At 34.9% G+C, this 16,701-nt stretch overlaps 3 protein-coding genes and 1 pseudogene across 4 annotated transcripts; 1 reads left to right on the top strand and 3 right to left on the bottom strand.

The window, feature by feature from the left end:
- Window positions 1–220: 220 nt before the first annotated feature.
- On the top strand, window positions 221–4,345 carry LOC142543473 (protease Do-like 1, chloroplastic). The gene is made up of 8 exons (XM_075650799.1): window positions 221–664; window positions 979–1,101; window positions 1,760–1,931; window positions 2,597–2,634; window positions 3,018–3,216; window positions 3,318–3,470; window positions 3,629–3,763; window positions 4,071–4,345. Exons 1-8 carry the CDS (start codon window positions 276–278, stop codon window positions 4,146–4,148), a joined length of 1,287 nt encoding a protein of 428 aa, XP_075506914.1. The 5' UTR covers window positions 221–275; the 3' UTR covers window positions 4,149–4,345.
- On the bottom strand, window positions 4,155–6,796 carry LOC142543551 (carbonic anhydrase 2-like; annotated as a pseudogene).
- A 1,042-nt stretch (window positions 6,797–7,838) lies between these two features.
- On the bottom strand, window positions 7,839–12,695 carry LOC142543348 (phosphoglucan phosphatase LSF1, chloroplastic-like). Of its 2 annotated transcripts, XM_075650682.1 has the most exons (11): window positions 12,248–12,695; window positions 11,812–11,918; window positions 11,267–11,723; window positions 10,490–10,561; window positions 9,944–10,065; window positions 9,480–9,695; window positions 9,152–9,257; window positions 8,907–9,019; window positions 8,499–8,643; window positions 8,147–8,314; window positions 7,839–8,073 (listed from the first exon to the last, which is right to left on the bottom strand). In XM_075650682.1, exons 1-10 carry the CDS (start codon window positions 12,566–12,568, stop codon window positions 8,195–8,197), a joined length of 1,779 nt encoding a protein of 592 aa, XP_075506797.1. In that variant the 5' UTR covers window positions 12,569–12,695; the 3' UTR covers window positions 7,839–8,073; window positions 8,147–8,194. The 2 variants fall into 2 exon arrangements, with proteins under 2 accessions (XP_075506797.1, XP_075506717.1); XM_075650602.1 differs by having other exon boundaries at window positions 7,839–8,314; window positions 12,248–12,691.
- A 3,358-nt stretch (window positions 12,696–16,053) lies between these two features.
- Window positions 16,054–16,641, bottom strand: LOC142541789 (uncharacterized). The gene has a single exon (XM_075651402.1). It carries the CDS (start codon window positions 16,639–16,641, stop codon window positions 16,054–16,056), a length of 588 nt encoding a protein of 195 aa, XP_075507517.1.
- Between the last annotated feature and the right edge of the window lie 60 nt (window positions 16,642–16,701).

The following is a 16,701-nucleotide window of genomic DNA, read 5'->3' as shown; positions in this document are numbered from 1 at the left end:
CTTGTTCTATAAAAGAGTGGTGCTTCTCTTCCTCTTCCACAGAGCTCTAGAACCTTCATGTGTCCTCGAAGAAAACAGTGGAAGATTATTGAATGTAAGAGATGAAAAACTAATTAAAATTGTTAAAAATTAAAATATTATTAAATTTGTAAATCAGGATTTACAAATATTAATAACATCCTGATTTACAAATATTAATAACCTACGAGTACGAACCAATCAAAGTGTTTCGTTTTCTTCAAGTGCAGTGTGTAGAGCAGCTGCCTCCGCCAAAAATGGCTGCTCTTGCTTCTTCTTTCTCCTCTTCCACTCCCAAGTTGTCTTCAACTGTTAATTCAATCCCCAATTTCTTGATCTCGAAACCTCGGAATCTTGCGAGGCGCTCAAGTTGGCCCTCTCCGGTGGTTGTTTCTGCAATCCGCGAGAAATTTACACCGAAACTGGAACTGGTTTCTCGGGAGAGCTTGAAAAAGGTCGTGGATTCATTCTTCGTGCTTTGTGCATCGGCTGCTTTGTCCGTTTCTGTTCTCGTGATGGATGTTGATTCAGTGTCGGCTTTGGTGGTCAGTACGCCTAGGAAATTGCAGTCCGATGAACTTGCCACAGTTCGTCTTTTTCAAGAGAACACTCCCTCGGTTGTTTACATTACTAATCTTGCCTCCAGGTATTGTTTCTTTTCTTTTTTGGTTTTGTGTTCCTCGGTTTTGATGAAACTTAGCTGCTGTTCTGTTTCTTCTGTTCTCAATGAGAGCAAAGTCTAGACCTTTGCGGCTGTCTCATTTGTATTGGCACTTATTCTTTTTGTTCTTTAGCAGTTTTAATTTTTAGCTATTTTTTGTTCTGATTTGTATTGGCACTTCGAATAATTTGTAATAGTTTGATGTTAGCTGCATTGTAGATTTTAGTTTCAAGTTCGTACCAAAATTTTCAATTGTCTTTTTGATTACTTAACCTTTGGTTTGGTACTTCATGTTTTAGGCAGGATTCGTTTACATTGGATATATTGGAGGTGCCTCAGGGATCGGGATCAGGATTTGTATGGGATTCGCAGGGTCACGTTGTGACTAATTATCATGTGATTCGGGGTGCATCCGATCTCAAGTATTCGTCTTCTTCTTTCTTCGTTTGCGTTTGGTGTGCCTATTTTGCTATGATGTATCTATGGGTTTTGTTTTTCGACGATCTTGCTAGAAAATGAAGATTTCTTTGATTTTAGTAGTTATCTCAAGATGATTTAAAAGAAGGTTTCAGTACTTAGAAGAATATACCTTTTCAATTATTGGAAATGATAGTATTTCTGAACGATGGCTCCCTTTTGTGTGTGATATGCATAGGAGCAAATAGAGTTTACAGTGAGACTACTAATTTCCCATATGATGTGGTCCTCATAACATTAGCATAGCTGTTGGCATCATAGTTATGCTCCAGGCGATTCTCAGCTACTATATACAGAGTGATGCATCAGAGTTATGTTTTGAGGACTGGAAAAACCCTTGTAATAGAATCATAAACATATTTTCAGAATTGGGTGCCATCTTATAATGTAGACCTTCAGCATCAGACAGAATATTTGACATCTAATTATACAATTAGACAACACGGATACATTGGATGCCTATTAGAGCTTACATCTACTCTTATGGAACGCAGTGAAATTAGTTTGAGCTGGCTTTGTTTACTTTTCTATTTTGATAATTTTCTGGAAAATATCTTTTGGAGATCTAGTATTTTTGGTAAATTCTGTAGTGGTTGTTTCCAGGGTTACCCTTGCAGACCAGAGTGTATATGACGCAAAAGTTATTGGGTTTGATCCAGATAAGGATGTTGCTGTCCTGCATATTGATGCACCAAAAGACAAGTTGAGACCAATGCCAATAGGAGTTTCTGCAGACTTACTTGTTGGTCAAAAAGTATATGCAATTGGAAATCCTGTAAGTACATTCCTCTCAATAATTGTCTTCCTTTCTGCAGTTGTTCATTTTTACTCGTTAATTTTTCAAAATTTGGCTTGGTATTAATGATGATGTTAGAAAGCTATCGCTAAATGCTTTTTCATTGGGGAAAACTGATAGAAAGTCTGTTACAGCAAACATGCTGGAGAAATGCCGGCTTTAAGATAATTTTGAAGTTCTGTACAAATTTATGGATGTCTTGCAATATTTTGGCTCTATTTTTCATTCAGAAGCTTTTCCACATGTAAATTACTCCTGTCCTAATCATTAAAAACTCCCCAGTTCCTATTGTGCCTTAAGTATCATCTCTAAATGTTTTTTAATATTAATTTCAGCATTTTGTTGAATCCTAGACTGACGGAGAACACATCATGGCTAAAAGCATTTTAATTTTTTCAATGGCTTGACTTATTTTTAGTATGATAAAGAATGTGTACGATGAGATTATTAATATCAGAAAGTGTTGGCAGATGTTTCCCCTCTCTGTTTTAGATTTTATAAGCATGTCTTACTCTTGCTGGATGTTGATTGTTATGACTTCGGAAATGGGATATTATGATAGTCTAATGTGATCAAATCCATGAGTTTTCCTTTCTAATTGTGTATATGATATCATTAACTTTTGATGCTTTATTGCTTCTCAGTTTGGGCTGGACCATACACTGACAACTGGCGTCATAAGGTATCAATGCATTAAATTTGATAATTCTACGCCATCTTATTCCTGAATTGATTAACTTATTTGTGGTTGTATCGCTGAAGTTGTCTTTAGTTTGAAAGGAAAAGAACAAATGAGGCTACATCCAGAAAGTTTATTTATGTTTTGATTTCTGTGAAACAACTTTTTAGATTATCAGGAACAACTTTTCTAATCTATAAATTATCAGGGTGCTTGATTTAGATATTCAAAATTTCTTGAGTGATTAAGTGTATTCTCTTAATCTCACATCTTTGTGTTTCACCCAAGTTTCGATTCTCAGATATAATGAGCAAGACTAAGCGAGAAAACTTGGGTAACACCTGCATGAACTCTTATTTATCATGACAAGTTCAATGTTTTATTAGTGGGCTTCAGAGGGAAATCAGTTCAGCTGCAACTGGCCGTCCAATTCAGAACGTCATCCAGACTGATGCTGCAATTAATCCTGGTAATAGTGGAGGACCACTTCTTGATAGTTCTGGGAATCTTATAGGGATAAATACAGCTATATACTCCCCTTCTGGCGCTTCATCTGGAGTTGGGTTTTCAATTCCGATTGACACTGTGAGTAGCTTCTTCCACACCTTTGTTTTGTGAATTTTTTTCCAAGGGAGGATTATTTAATTTCTAAGGAGTTCCTTCGTCCGGTTATGTTTTATATCTAGGTTGGTGGCATTGTCGATCAATTGGTAAAGTTTGGGAAAGTCACCAGACCAATATTGGGTGTTAAGTTTGCACCTGATCAATCAGTGGAGCAACTGGGAGTTAGTGGGGTTCTTGTCTTGGATGCTCCATCAAATGGACCAGCAGGAAAAGCAGTATGCCTACTATACCACCCTTTCTTGCCCTTTGTTTTAATGCAGAGCTGGTTCAGATTTTATCAAAATTTTATTTTGCTTCAGATGTGGACAATTACAATTCGAAGACACATGAACTCTGTTACTAAAAACTAGTTGGTGTAATTTTGGTCCTGCAGGGTCTTCGATCTACAAAACGTGATTCTTATGGCAGACTCATTTTGGGTGATATAATTACATCCATTAATGGGAAGAAGGTTTCCAATGGCAGTGACTTGTACAGAATAATGGACCAGTGCAAAGTAGGTGATAAGGTGAACACTTTTTGGGGTAAATTTTAATTGCTGGAAGCTGCCTTTATCTAAATATATACCATCTTCTTCATGGAGAGGGGAAATGATTCTCGCTACCTTTATTGCCATTATACAAGAGTCTGCTTGATAGTTGATACTGAACCTCATTTATTTTGATGCCTAGGCGTCTGATGTTTTCTCGGAGGGCTAAAGATTTTTTCAAGAATTTTCACACACGGCCTTGAGAGTCAACTTATTATTTAACACTTAACAGTGAATTTTAGTGATTGAAAAATGATCAAAATTTGTGTTTCATATTGTCATTTAGGTCACTATAGAAGTACTGCGCGGTGATCACCTGGAAAAAGTCCCTGTAATCCTCGAGCCGAAGCCTGATGAAACCTAATGGTACTTGTTCATATAGTAATTCATGCCAAAAATGCTTGTTAAATTCTCTATCTTATTTGATAATACTGGACTATTGTAAATAATTGAAGTGTCCCAATGCTGTATAATATAACAGAAAGTTTCCATGTACAGCTAGCTATCTATAACTAGGCTGTCCTTATATCTGAAATGTATTGTAATTCATGCGTTCATGAAGGATTGAAATACAAGAATCTCTCTTTCAAAAAAAATAAATAAATAAATTTATTGTATTGTAATCCATGCTTGTAATCCATGCATTTATGAAGGATTGAAATACAAGAATCTGTGTTTATTTATCGATCTTCACCGAACTGAGTTTCCATTCCACATTTCACGACGTAAATTGGTTTTTAAAATCTGTTTGCAATGTGTTATTTCAGCTAAGTAGATAAAACACCCAATTCAACAAAATTGACTGGAACTAACATCTTGTAACTGGATTCACATGAAGTCTGTGGGTATGTACATACATATATATATAATTTTAGATTTGCTATTCAAAAGAGCCCCACCATGACAGAATGGCCTCTGACGATCTTCCTACACGAGCTTCCAGTGCAGTATAGTGGCCACATCTTTTAACTGTCAAAGCCAATAAAATTATGCCAATACGAATAAACTTGGGAATGAAACTTTTATATCTAAACATAAAATCATACAACAAAAGGAACAAACATTCATTCTCATTCCTAATATTCGATCATTTTTCATACATATAACTTGTAATTAGGAAAAATACATCAATCGTTCTTCATATATGACAAAGGAAAAGACAACGTACGGAGAAACGGTAATGGTTTCAGGTTCATACAGAGAGAGATGGCGAAAGCCCGAAATCGAGCCCCCACAGCTCAAAAGTCCCGTTAACAAAATCATAGTAGCCACCCTTTAGTGCAAGAGTCTTGTTCCCCAGACCGTCTCTAACAAATGGATATGACAGCAAGTTTCCAAGTGAAACATTCACTGCCTCCTGTTTTGCAGGAAGAATTAGAGAACAAATAAAAATCAAATTTCATCTCGATGTTTCATAAATTGTGTTGCATATATTATTTGACGATCACCAATCCTCCAAAGGTGAGATACGCGTGGAACATCAAATAATCTTAATACAAAATATAACATCAGCGGAAACATGATGTCCTTGAAAAGTTTGATTTTTTACCTTTTCACATATTGCACACTGACCACCAAAAGGGGAATCATTAGCTTCGGATAGCTCCCTTGGACATCGCGGGTAAACACACTTTCACCCAATCCTCAATAAAGTCACTGAACAAATCAACCATAAATTTATTGCCATGGAATTATATGAATTTAAGTTTCATGTACGTCCCACGAATCTTGCCATCCAAAATTATCTACTTCAAAAGTACGCGACTTACGTTCCGGAAGATCCATCACAAGCAAATGACATGAGCCCTTTGATTCCTCCACAAGCACTATGCCCGATCACCACAATTTCTTGAACCTATAGAAATCTTCGACTTTACATATTTAAATGACACACTATAACAGGCACCAAAACTAAGAGTAAAAACATACCTTAAGGTAAAGAACAGCATACTCAATGGCAGCTCCAGTCCCAGAATACTTAGTCTATTGCAGATGAAGAAACAGTTTCAAATCACACAATTTAACATTACAAAGTTCAGAAAAATTATGCATAATATTCGTAACATTTCGAACCACGAATGCTTCCCCGGGTTAGAAATCAAGCACATGTGAGGGACACACCCGCGAGTCCGAGCACGCGAACACCATAAACTGGGCAAAAAAATATAAATAAATAAAGGGCCCTAAAAATATTTTTCTCAATTGAAAAATCAGAATATTTTTTGATGTATATGTACCTTGGGACTCTGGCCTTTACCAAGTTCACTGTATAAAGCGGGATTCTTCCTGAAAATGTAAAGAAAACACAAACCAGAATATAAATTCTTTGTTTAATCAATCTTCTTTATTCTTTTGGATGTGGAAAGCTTACTCATATTTCTCCTTCTTGAAATGGATGAAACCAGCTTTCAAGGTTTCCACAGTGGCTGAGGAAGCGGCGCTTCGATCGACTGTATGTAGCTCCGCTGTTATCTCATCGATTTTGGCGGCGGGTCCAAGTTCCCCTTTTTCATTGCATGCATGCAACCAATTTTTTTTCCTAGCTTGATTTTCTTATATTTAAAGTAAATGCAATGTGGAACACTCTCTGTTAATGTTTGATGATGATGATGATGATGATGAACCGAACCTTAGAAGCTTTTGGAGTTCAACAATGGCTTCCTCGTAGGAATCATTCCCCATGTCTTCTCTCTGCAATTCTCCATATTAACATGTAATTATTATGTAACAAGAGCATAGTTATTTGACTTGATCTCTCAATTCAAGTGCGATGAAAATGTGGAGAGAGAGATGATAGTACCAGTCAACCAGAAGGGGTGGGATAACGGGAGCTGGAGCGGCGAAGACGGGTTCGTTTCTGATGAGACTCGGCGTATAAGGGGATGAATTAAGGCTCGCGGTGGCGATTGGGCGGAATGCCGCCGGTCTAGATATGTTTTTTTGCTCGGAGGTGGATAGTGCGAAGCGAGTAGTGATGCAAGCACTAATGCTCGACATTGTGCATTGGGTCATGAATTTCGTCTCCCCTTTATATTTACTAATTAAATATTATTATGACCAAAAAATTTTAAGACCTCTCATTTTCCATCTGGATTGATTGAGACATGAGTTCGAATCCTCATACCCATTCTAATAAATAAATAAAAAAAACTATCATCATCCAAATTATAAATATCATGCATGCATGGGTAAATTCCTAACATATTAGTATATTTCGGATATTGGCGAGACACCCTTCAAAATCAAATCCAGTCTCTTACCATTAATATATATATATTGACCGAATATATATGGTAAATATGTTATAGACAAATTATAAATTTTCATGGATTGCGTGCATGTGAAAAAAATGGATAATGTGTGTAAAATACAGCTTCTCCCCATGCGGATCCGGTATGGATGATGGAGATGGATTCAGTTTTGGGTGGGGGAAAATTAAAAGATTAAGAAATTGCAATCATATGCATGTTTTCATTTAAGCAACACGATTATATATATGATTTTTTTGTAATAATAGAATATTAAAATCCCATCTGACACCAAGATTCTAAATTTGAGACGTTGTTTCGGGTTCGAATCCAATTATAAAATCTTCTCCCCAACTCATTAAAAAAAATCGTAAAAGTTTTGATTTTACAGTCAATATTTACCAAGAATTAATGTATATCATATATGTATAATGATGGGTTGAAATAAAAATGAAAATTTGATGGATAATTCGTTTGAAGATGGCAGACACATATGGTGGGTGAAGGATAACATAAGATAAGGCCCTGTCTCTAAAACTTGGCGGTGCACATTTACATTATCTCCACCCGTGGATTGTTCTGCGGCAGGGGAACAAATGAAGTCTTGAAAATCTTATTTGGGCCGAGACATTAGTGAATTATAGAATGATTTAACAATATCGAGTTCTACTATTGGGTTTGTGGCCTTGTTTCGGACTTATGGTCTAATATTGGAGCCCAGACTGACTGAACTCATATTACAGGTTAGATTCAGACACGTGTGAGTTGAATAGTGGTAGTAGATTGAGGTGTAAGTGAGCGAAAACTACTGTTCAACTCGAGTTTGATTTGACCGAGCTCGAGTCGAGTTCGAATATCTCGACGTACACACAAGTCAAGATCGAGCTTGAAAATATAAAAGCTTGACTACACCAAATAGAAGTAGGCACTTTTGTCACTGAACTTGAACTTGAACTTGAACATGATCTTCGAATAATTCTTATAGCATATATGACCTTTAAAAACTTGTGCCACAAGCCCGCATCCGAAGCCCTGCTCATTCTATCCAAGAAGATGTGTAATGATATTTACTCATTGTGCTTTTGCTCGTGTAACAGGTCAACAGAAGACTTACGCAAGAGTTGATGAACTTCCTGGTACAATTCCCAGAAATTGTAGAACATCACTTTGGAGCCAACCTTATGGGACAGACAGAAAAGGCAACACATCGAGCGGCTTTTGCCAACATAAAGCGTTCATTTTCCGTCAATGGCCTCTCAATGACCTTCACAATATTTGCGTCCTAACAAAAGAAGATTCCAAGTACCGTCAGCGGTGAATGAAAACAATAAGATGTTTATTGTTTTGTGTAACTCATTTTTCTTGGTAACAATCAAGGGGTTGGCCAGAATAGTAATAGCAAGGTGGTTTAGAGTTTTGTGGTTTAAAACTGCAAAGGTCTCTCTCCATGTTTGGATTTACCATACCTTCTGTGGCGGCAGAAGAGAAGGTTCCACACTGGCTGTGTCACCAATTACAATTACATTGTTAACATTCCCCCTTTCATCCCTTTCCGTCGGTGAAGCTGTTGAATGCCTCCAGTTTTCATTAATAATGTACTTGTAGTAATATCTGTAACAAATATTTTATGGTTCAGTATCTTGATAGCTATGAACCCAAAACTTAGTCCTTATCATGACATGACAGGAACAAACAATTGAGGGATTCCCTAGCAATGCATTAGTATCCAGTCCTTTGATGGTTTGATTGACAGATGTAAATCTCCTACTCCCCAAAATTTTGTAAGAAAGCAATATCTACCGAAGACTAATAACAAACTTGAAGACAGACACTCAGAATATTAGACTTCTAAATGAGAGGATAAGGAAACTTACTTTCCCTGTGGAAGTCTAATATCAACTTCATATTTGGGACCACCCTTGTGGACTGCCTTGATTGGCTCTTTCCAGTTTCCGGTAAAATCTCCAACCAAGGATACATCTTCTCCCTGCAAGAAGAAGATTTCCAAGATTAGAAAACAAAGTAGACACAGATTCCTAAGCTGATAACAAACTGAAAGCATGTGGCCCTTTACCAATAGAGACCTCGGCTCTTAAAGAGTTGGGATTTATCTCCTCACCTCATGACCGTTCCATACAAAAGTCACAGCATGGGTTGACGGTCCATCATGGATACCACTTTCAACCATGGCAATAAGATCCCATGTTGCCCAGGCAATCGCTGGCCTGCATTTAAGATCTTGGTTAAAAACTCAACCAGATTATCTTGTACCAAATGATTGGTAGATATTTATTATTAATCTAGTATAATATCCTTTATAACAGAACCAGACGTAACACCGATTTTTCCTGAAAGGATCCACATAAGGACATGTGTTAAGCTCGAGGATAAGGCTGTTTATGGCAGCACATTCGTTAAAAAGTTTGAGAACCAATGAAGTGACAAACCTGTCAGGCCTGCATGTATGCAAACCCGTAACAAAGTTGTGAGCAGCATGAAGGGAGGTATCTGTTATCCAGTGTAGGTAGGCAATCACACAAGCAGGCGATCGATCAAACCCAGTGGTGCAAGTAATACAAACACGATGGTTCTTCTTAAGTAACCGCAACAGAAGACCCACACAGAATGGCAGTTTTTTTCTCATGTCAAAAGAATCTGAGTCCCTAATATAAAAAATGATAATAAAATGAAAATTATAAGGATAGCAAACATTGGAGCAACAATTTCATAAAACAAACTTTAAAATACAGCAATATGAAATTGTATTGCTATTTATTTTTTGAGGTAGTTTGCGACGACTTTGCGTATCAACAAATCCAGACAAGGATAATTAAGAGAAAAATAAGTGTAAATTGAAAGCATAAAGACACTGATTTGTATTATTCTTCTCAAGAAAGCACAATGTGACAACCTTATGGGATGGTTAATCATAAGAATGTTGAACTTTTGGCATGACTCATTTATCGAATTTGAATCAATTCCCCAATTTGCAGCTTCAATCGTACTCTGGAAATTCAGTACTGCTGTCACTCCCTGATGCAGACATTGCAGAATGTTTCAGTTGAGTAAAGGACCAGAAACAAACCCTACATTACAAAAGAGAAGGTAATGAACCAGAACAAAAGTACCCAGTAATATAGTTCATTTACAATAATAAAAATAATTCATGTTGCGAGGACCACAAATTCAAAATATTCCAAAGATTTCATAGACAATAACAATATGTTGCAATTATGTAAGGAAATGAATAATATTAATAATGTACCAGATGCCTTGACCAATATAATTGAACAATATCATTTTGTGATTCCTGATAAAGACTGCCAAGAAAGGTGGTTGAGAAAATTTACATATTATTTTGGGAGCAGAACGTAAGAGACAAGTGACATGAAAATCCAAGGGGAAAAATTTATAAATCAAGCAATAGTAAAGAAGATAAGGGTATGTTAGCTCTCACCACTGTGTCAGACAGCGTCTCTACATCTTTTTCTGTTTGAATACATGATCCGACATAAATTTGCTCCGTAATCTATCAGAACAGCGTTAAAGGATAAGATGAAGTTGAACACTTACTAGAAGTAATTTAGTGGCATTAATTCTTAAAAAAAATCACTGTAACATTGAGAAAGACTGATAAGTATGAAAGAGTATTTAAAAAATATGATTTTAAGGCAGTTTAAATACGGAGCACTTAAGACCAAACACCCCAGAATGAATAAAATATGTATCCATTTGATTCTTTTGTCATGTGATATTATGACGAAATACACAGGTTATGCTCTTAATGAGAGCGCTAGTTTTCAACTGGTTAAATAGCATCAGAGAACCATGATGGTGATATAGACTACGAAAATGACACATGTGCGTGGAAAAGAGTAAAATAATCGGACACTTCCATCATACTACGTGGGAACTATTCCAAAGAAATGGTAAGACTTGATGAGAGTTTTCGTGGATATCCCTATTACTGAGTGTTATATAATCATCAGGACAAAAAATCCATGAATGTAGCTACTCCAACTTCAGATGTGTCGAACAACTTGTAGATTTACGGATACCAAGTGGTGAATGTGCAGGTTAAAAATAATATGGCACTTTCTCTTTCTATCTCTGCCTGTTTTCCGATTCCCACTGTGACAAAATCTAAGAAACTTGATGATCAAATGTAATTTCTTCTGAGACTACAAACATCTGCCAATGCTAACATTATGAATAAACCAGTTCAAATACACACCTTACTATAGCGCATACCAAGAGAATGGTTATAGTAGAGCTCTTCATTTGAATGTTCCAATGCCTTCACATACTCCTCCAGTGGAAAACTCCCATGCCCCCATTCCGTGGTTTCAGGCAATTCCTCTGTGAAAGTGGCAACAAGAGGACCAAATGGTAGAGTCGGAGAATTCATAGCTATCTTTGGTTGACCATTCTTGTTCTGATCATTCAAATACTTCCATCCTTTGGAAGACAAAAGTTTTGGACAAAATGTTACAGATCCAGATTTTCCAGCACCCTCACCTGATGCATTCGAATTTGGAGATTGTATATGATCGTTCCAAGTGGAAATTGGAACAAGACTTTCGTTAAATAAAGTATCAAGATCATTCAGAAGATAGAGATGGATGGGGAAAGGGGAGGAGGGTCTCTCGAGCACGAGGCTACAAGAACCAGCTTTCTCCTTGACAAGAATCCTGAAGATACCATAGTAAAAAATGGCGTAAAAATAGTGAATGTTCTAATAACGACTAAATTTTGTAAGAAACACAAAGCCATTCGTACTCCATATCACCGTAGTCCTTGATTTCAACAAGCTTTGAAGTAGACGATTCACTCGCTTTCTTCAAAGTGTCACCCACCATGACTATTCTTGATTTCTCAGCATTCCCCTGCACGATCACTTTAATGGATTAATTGGTCAAAAATAAAATCAGCAAAACCAGTCATCAGACACGATCCGTGCTCCAAGAGCCTACTAAATTACATCAAACCAATCACAATAAAATCTGAGAAGGATAAAGACACTGGCACTCTTAAAGAAAACTTTTGTAGATGGAGATATCATATGAGCTAACTCAAGTCTGCTCACCAGCTTCATGAGCCGGCCATTGAGCTCGAGGTTTTCGAGCTTGAAGAGCTCAAAAACACACAAAAAATAGTTTTTAACCAAAATTTTACTGAAAGAAAAATAGGCCATATAAATAGAAAAGAAGAATACCCCTTTCTGAAGTGCAAGAACAAAAACTTTCCCTTCAACAGAGAGGCCGAATCGAATGCCAAGGGGCTTCTCCAGCCTAACCATATACTCGTTCAGATTCATATTGAACGAGGAGGAGGAGGAGGATACCGCCGCGAAAACGGTGGAAACCCTTCCACACGATCGACGCGCGGTGAATTTCGAAACTCCATTCTTGAAATTGAAACCTCTGCCACAAAATGAGGATGGAATGGCCGCGCCGCTCTTCTGGAAGTTGTCATTTGAACACGGGAACACGGAGCAGCGGAAACCCCTGCAATTCAAGAACTGCAGAGGATACATCTAAGATTAAATTGGGAAGCTTTTTTGATGAATGAATTCGAGATGGGATTCACGAGGAAGATATAGAGCTTCTGTTGCTCCAGCATGTTTTTTTTATATATACTTTTCTTTGGATTTATTGCCACGTGACCCAAAACATCTTACGTTTTTTAAAAGTAAATAAAAAATAAAAAATTTGATAAATAAGTTTTTTCTTTAAAAAAAAAAAAATTTGTGGGGCACAGGTTTCTTCCTTTTTACTCCTCCCACCTAATCATATAAAAATTGTCTCATATATATAATTTAGTTTTTATATTTAATAACATTTTTTTCACTTATGTAGGCTTTTAATCAAATTTTGAAAAACATGTAACTATTTTTTAAATAAATTAAATAAAAATTTATTTATAAAATTAAATTTTCCATAATTTTTTAATCCCTTATATTTAGAATGGAGAGAGAGGTAAAATTTTCTTACGATCATGATTCCAAAGCCCAAGGTTCCAGACCCTGCGGCCAGGCCTTTCCATTTATTATGAATTTTTTATATATTTTTTGATAATTTATATTATTTTAAATATTTAAAAAACCTAATAATATTGATTAAAAAAATATAACAACAAATCATATTCTCGCCCCTATTATATATATATATATATATATATATTCATATTCATATATTGTTATTTTATTCGATCTTCACAACTTTTCTTGTTCACAACCTATGTGGATCAAAACCATGGGATTGGGCCACAATGAGTGAAACTTTTATGAGTTCTCTACGTTTACTTTTTGGGCCAACAGCCCACAACAATGGTTGGCCCAGTAGCTATTACAATTGGACCAAAGCCAGTCCAACAATTACATTGTACTTTTAGATCCATTTGAACATTTTCAAGTAAGATCCATAAATAACCTCCAAAAAATAAAAAAAGATAAATAAATTTAAAAGTCATTCATCCTACTCTATCGAAGTTTGTTGAGAAAACGATGAAAAAGTGGTACAATATACTAAAATTATACATAATAAAATTTACATATCTATACTTATTATATATTAAACGACACAAAACTCATATGAGATCGTTTCACATATCAATTTTATAAGATGAATCAACTATCTGACTAAATCCATGAAAAAATATTATTTTTTATCTTAAAAGTATTACTTTTTATTCTAAATATGGACCGACTTGATTCGTCTCGCAGATCTATATTTTGTTGGGTCGATAAATCAGAGGATATAATTATTGATTTTGTGCTTCAGTAATATCAATTAATTTGATAGTGCAATCTTATCCTTTTAGTTGAGTAGAATAAGATTAATAAATTATTTTGATAAATCATGAGTTGATTGGATCAAATTAATTTATTGGAGCTTAATTTAATTGAATCCGACCAGGTCCCTTTGGTGGCTCTAATATAAACTCGAATAAATTATATGAGTTATAATTTATGGTATATGTGGGATAAATTTATCTGAACTATTATATTTCATGGAAGATTGAGATATCAAATCTTCTAGATATGGTATAATATATTCTGTCCATTTAAATTTATATTTTAAAAGATTTTGTTATTATCTCTTTGTTACAAGATATCACAAATATTTTATATATATATATGTGATATTGTAACTTGTGACCACACACAATCCTACATTAAGAGTTTGAGAGAACACCGGAGAAGGCTTGGAGATTTGGAGCGTAGATCTAGTGCAGAGAAAGATCGGAAACACGCTTCAAAGGTAATATCTATTTTCTGTGTGTTGTAACTAATTGATTCGTGTTAAAATACGTAGAACAATCGATCCTGTGAAGAAGAGTTGATCGAAATCACAAGAAATTAATTTTTGTGATCCGATCTCCTCGATCTTGGCTAACATATTTGTGATATTATCTCACAAGATACATACTCTTTATTAAATGAATAATTCTTTTTCATACGTTTGTCTCATACTATGAGATGAAAAAATGTATAAAATCATGAAAAATATATGGATAGATATGAATAACATAATTATCTTTTGCTTCAATTATTCTAAAACTCGAGCCAAGGAAATGGATGAGACAAGGACTTCGAATCCTATCATCAATTGTCTATCTTTAAACCTGGATATATCTCAAAGACTAAGCTGATATTATTTATAAAATTACTACAATCCCTACTTATTTTATATTTATACTATTTTTTTGTATATCCCAAATATATAATTCAATTTTCGTATTTAATATTATTTTTTCCACTCTAATGACCATCTTCTCCTATTTTGTTTGTTTTTTTTATTTCTAATATTTTCATTTAATTACTAAAACATTAATTAAATAAATGTAAAATGTGAAATTTCTTAGTAAAATTTATTTTTCTAATAACATGTTATCCTATTTTTCAAATTTTCATGTAAATAAAATTTGAATTCGAATATCAATTTTTCCACATAAATAATTGTTTAGGTTTTACCATTATATTTACATAATTTTTATATATTATATATATTATGTACATGTAACTCATGTGTACGGTCGTCATCGGTCTCAAAATAATGGGTTTTTAAAATATGTAATCGCGGGATTATTTATTATAATATACATTTTTACCTGTAAGTGATAATTATCTTTATTATTATTAAATTTTATTGTACATTATAATAAATAAAAAAATGTGAAAAACCCCTCATAATATCTTATTATGTTCAAAAAATGATTATATCATTTAAAATGTAAATACCATAAATTCTAAAATCAATAACATGTTATCGTATTTAAATAACTATTCTAACTAGTTAGCAAAAAATATTGACACTGTTTATCCCTCAATTATTTAATTTAATATCTACTTTTTCATATAAAACTACTGAATAACAAATAATAATGTAAAAAAAAATATTAATTCATATGCACACAATGTATGCTCATGATTACCTGTATAAATTATATTATATTGATGGAGATTAATTCATTTATATATAGTAAGCACATCAGTCTCCTCCTTTTTTTATTATTTTAATGTATATATTATATTTAAAAATAATAATCATCTATATTTTGTTTTTACTTTAAAAAAAATACACACCCCCTATTGATAGTAAATTTTTAAATAATTAAAATTAATACCAACTTATATACTATGATAAATATATATTACACGTTACACAATATGTATACTTAATTACTAATTCATATTATATGGAGCTCACATAATAATTGTATTATATTATGTATGTTATAATTTTTATCCATGTTATATAATCCAAAGGCTGGGTAATTTGGTTAGATTATAAAAAATATCCTCTTTTTTTCTCAAAAATATGAAAAGACAACCAAACTAGAATTTTACATCAATTAATTATCAATTTTACGTGAGTAGAAAATTAAATTTTTTAAAAAATGAAAATTAAAAAAACTTCTAGAAGTGCGGGAAACTCCTGCTAAAACCGCTGACATTGGCAAAGAACCCTACAAGGTCTTGCCTGTACGGCAGATACGATTTCTTCCTCTTCTCTGCATTCATCGCTCTGTTCCACCGGAGATGGACTTTGTTCCTGTAACCTTTTGGATTTTCGAAGCTTCGATAAACTTCTGAGGCTTTTGATCATGAGTACTACGGTGCTTGGGAGTCAAAAACACATAATTGTCCTTCCCGTCGCTGTTGCTCCGCCGCATCAGGTCGGAGAACTTCCAGCTCCTCGGCTTCGATCCAGTCGACTTGCTCTTCTTACACAAGACCGGACATGGCCTCCAAATGCAGTACGTCCCCGGGGGAACGGTCTCCAAATCATCGCCTTCCGACGACGAAGACGACGATAGGTGGTTCCGATCTGATCGAACGTTGGTCACAGGAATTCCGAGACTCTCCGCTTCGGCAGAATGAGATGAAACAAGATCTCGGTTGAAGACGGGGAAGATGGACCTGATTTGGCCATCGTAGGCCACAACCTCTTCATCTCGGAGTACAAAAGTAAACTCATGAAAGGCCCCATCTTCATCGTTTTCTTCATCCTCCATGGCGACTTTTACAGCGATTTCTGCCAACTTTTCAGCCGTATAGCAGTTGAAGCTTGGGCACAGGTATGCATCTTCTTGATTGTTCTTCATAATTGTTTATTTGACCGACTTTGCACTTTTTCCTAAATAATTAGTTTATATCAAAATCGA

This window comes from Primulina tabacum, chromosome 1 (genome assembly GCF_025594145.1).
Source record: "Primulina tabacum isolate GXHZ01 chromosome 1, ASM2559414v2, whole genome shotgun sequence".
In the NCBI taxonomy this organism is placed as follows: domain Eukaryota; kingdom Viridiplantae; phylum Streptophyta; class Magnoliopsida; order Lamiales; family Gesneriaceae; genus Primulina; species Primulina tabacum.
This window is presented reverse-complemented; position numbering and strand designations above follow the sequence as displayed.

Excerpts from the sequence above, each read along its gene's own strand:
- LOC142543348 (XM_075650682.1), bottom strand. The coding sequence starts at position 12,568 with ATGTATCCTCTGCAGTTCTTGAATTGCAGGGGTTTCCGCTGCTCCGTG. Across the intron at positions 11,919-12,247 it reads TTCTTGCACTTCAGAAAGGG|GGGAATGCTGAGAAATCAAG; the intron begins GTATTCTTCTTT and ends GTGATCGTGCAG. Across the intron at positions 9,020-9,151 it reads TTGTATGGAACGGTCATGAG|GGAGAAGATGTATCCTTGGT; the intron begins GTGAGGAGATAA and ends TTCTTCTTGCAG.
- LOC142543473 (XM_075650799.1), top strand. The coding sequence starts at position 276 with ATGGCTGCTCTTGCTTCTTCTTTCTCCTCTTCCACTCCCAAGTTGTCT. Across the intron at positions 1,102-1,759 it reads CGGGGTGCATCCGATCTCAA|GGTTACCCTTGCAGACCAGA; the intron begins GTATTCGTCTTC and ends GGTTGTTTCCAG. Across the intron at positions 3,217-3,317 it reads TTTCAATTCCGATTGACACT|GTTGGTGGCATTGTCGATCA; the intron begins GTGAGTAGCTTC and ends TTTTATATCTAG.
- LOC142541789 (XM_075651402.1), bottom strand. The coding sequence starts at position 16,641 with ATGAAGAACAATCAAGAAGATGCATACCTGTGCCCAAGCTTCAACTGC.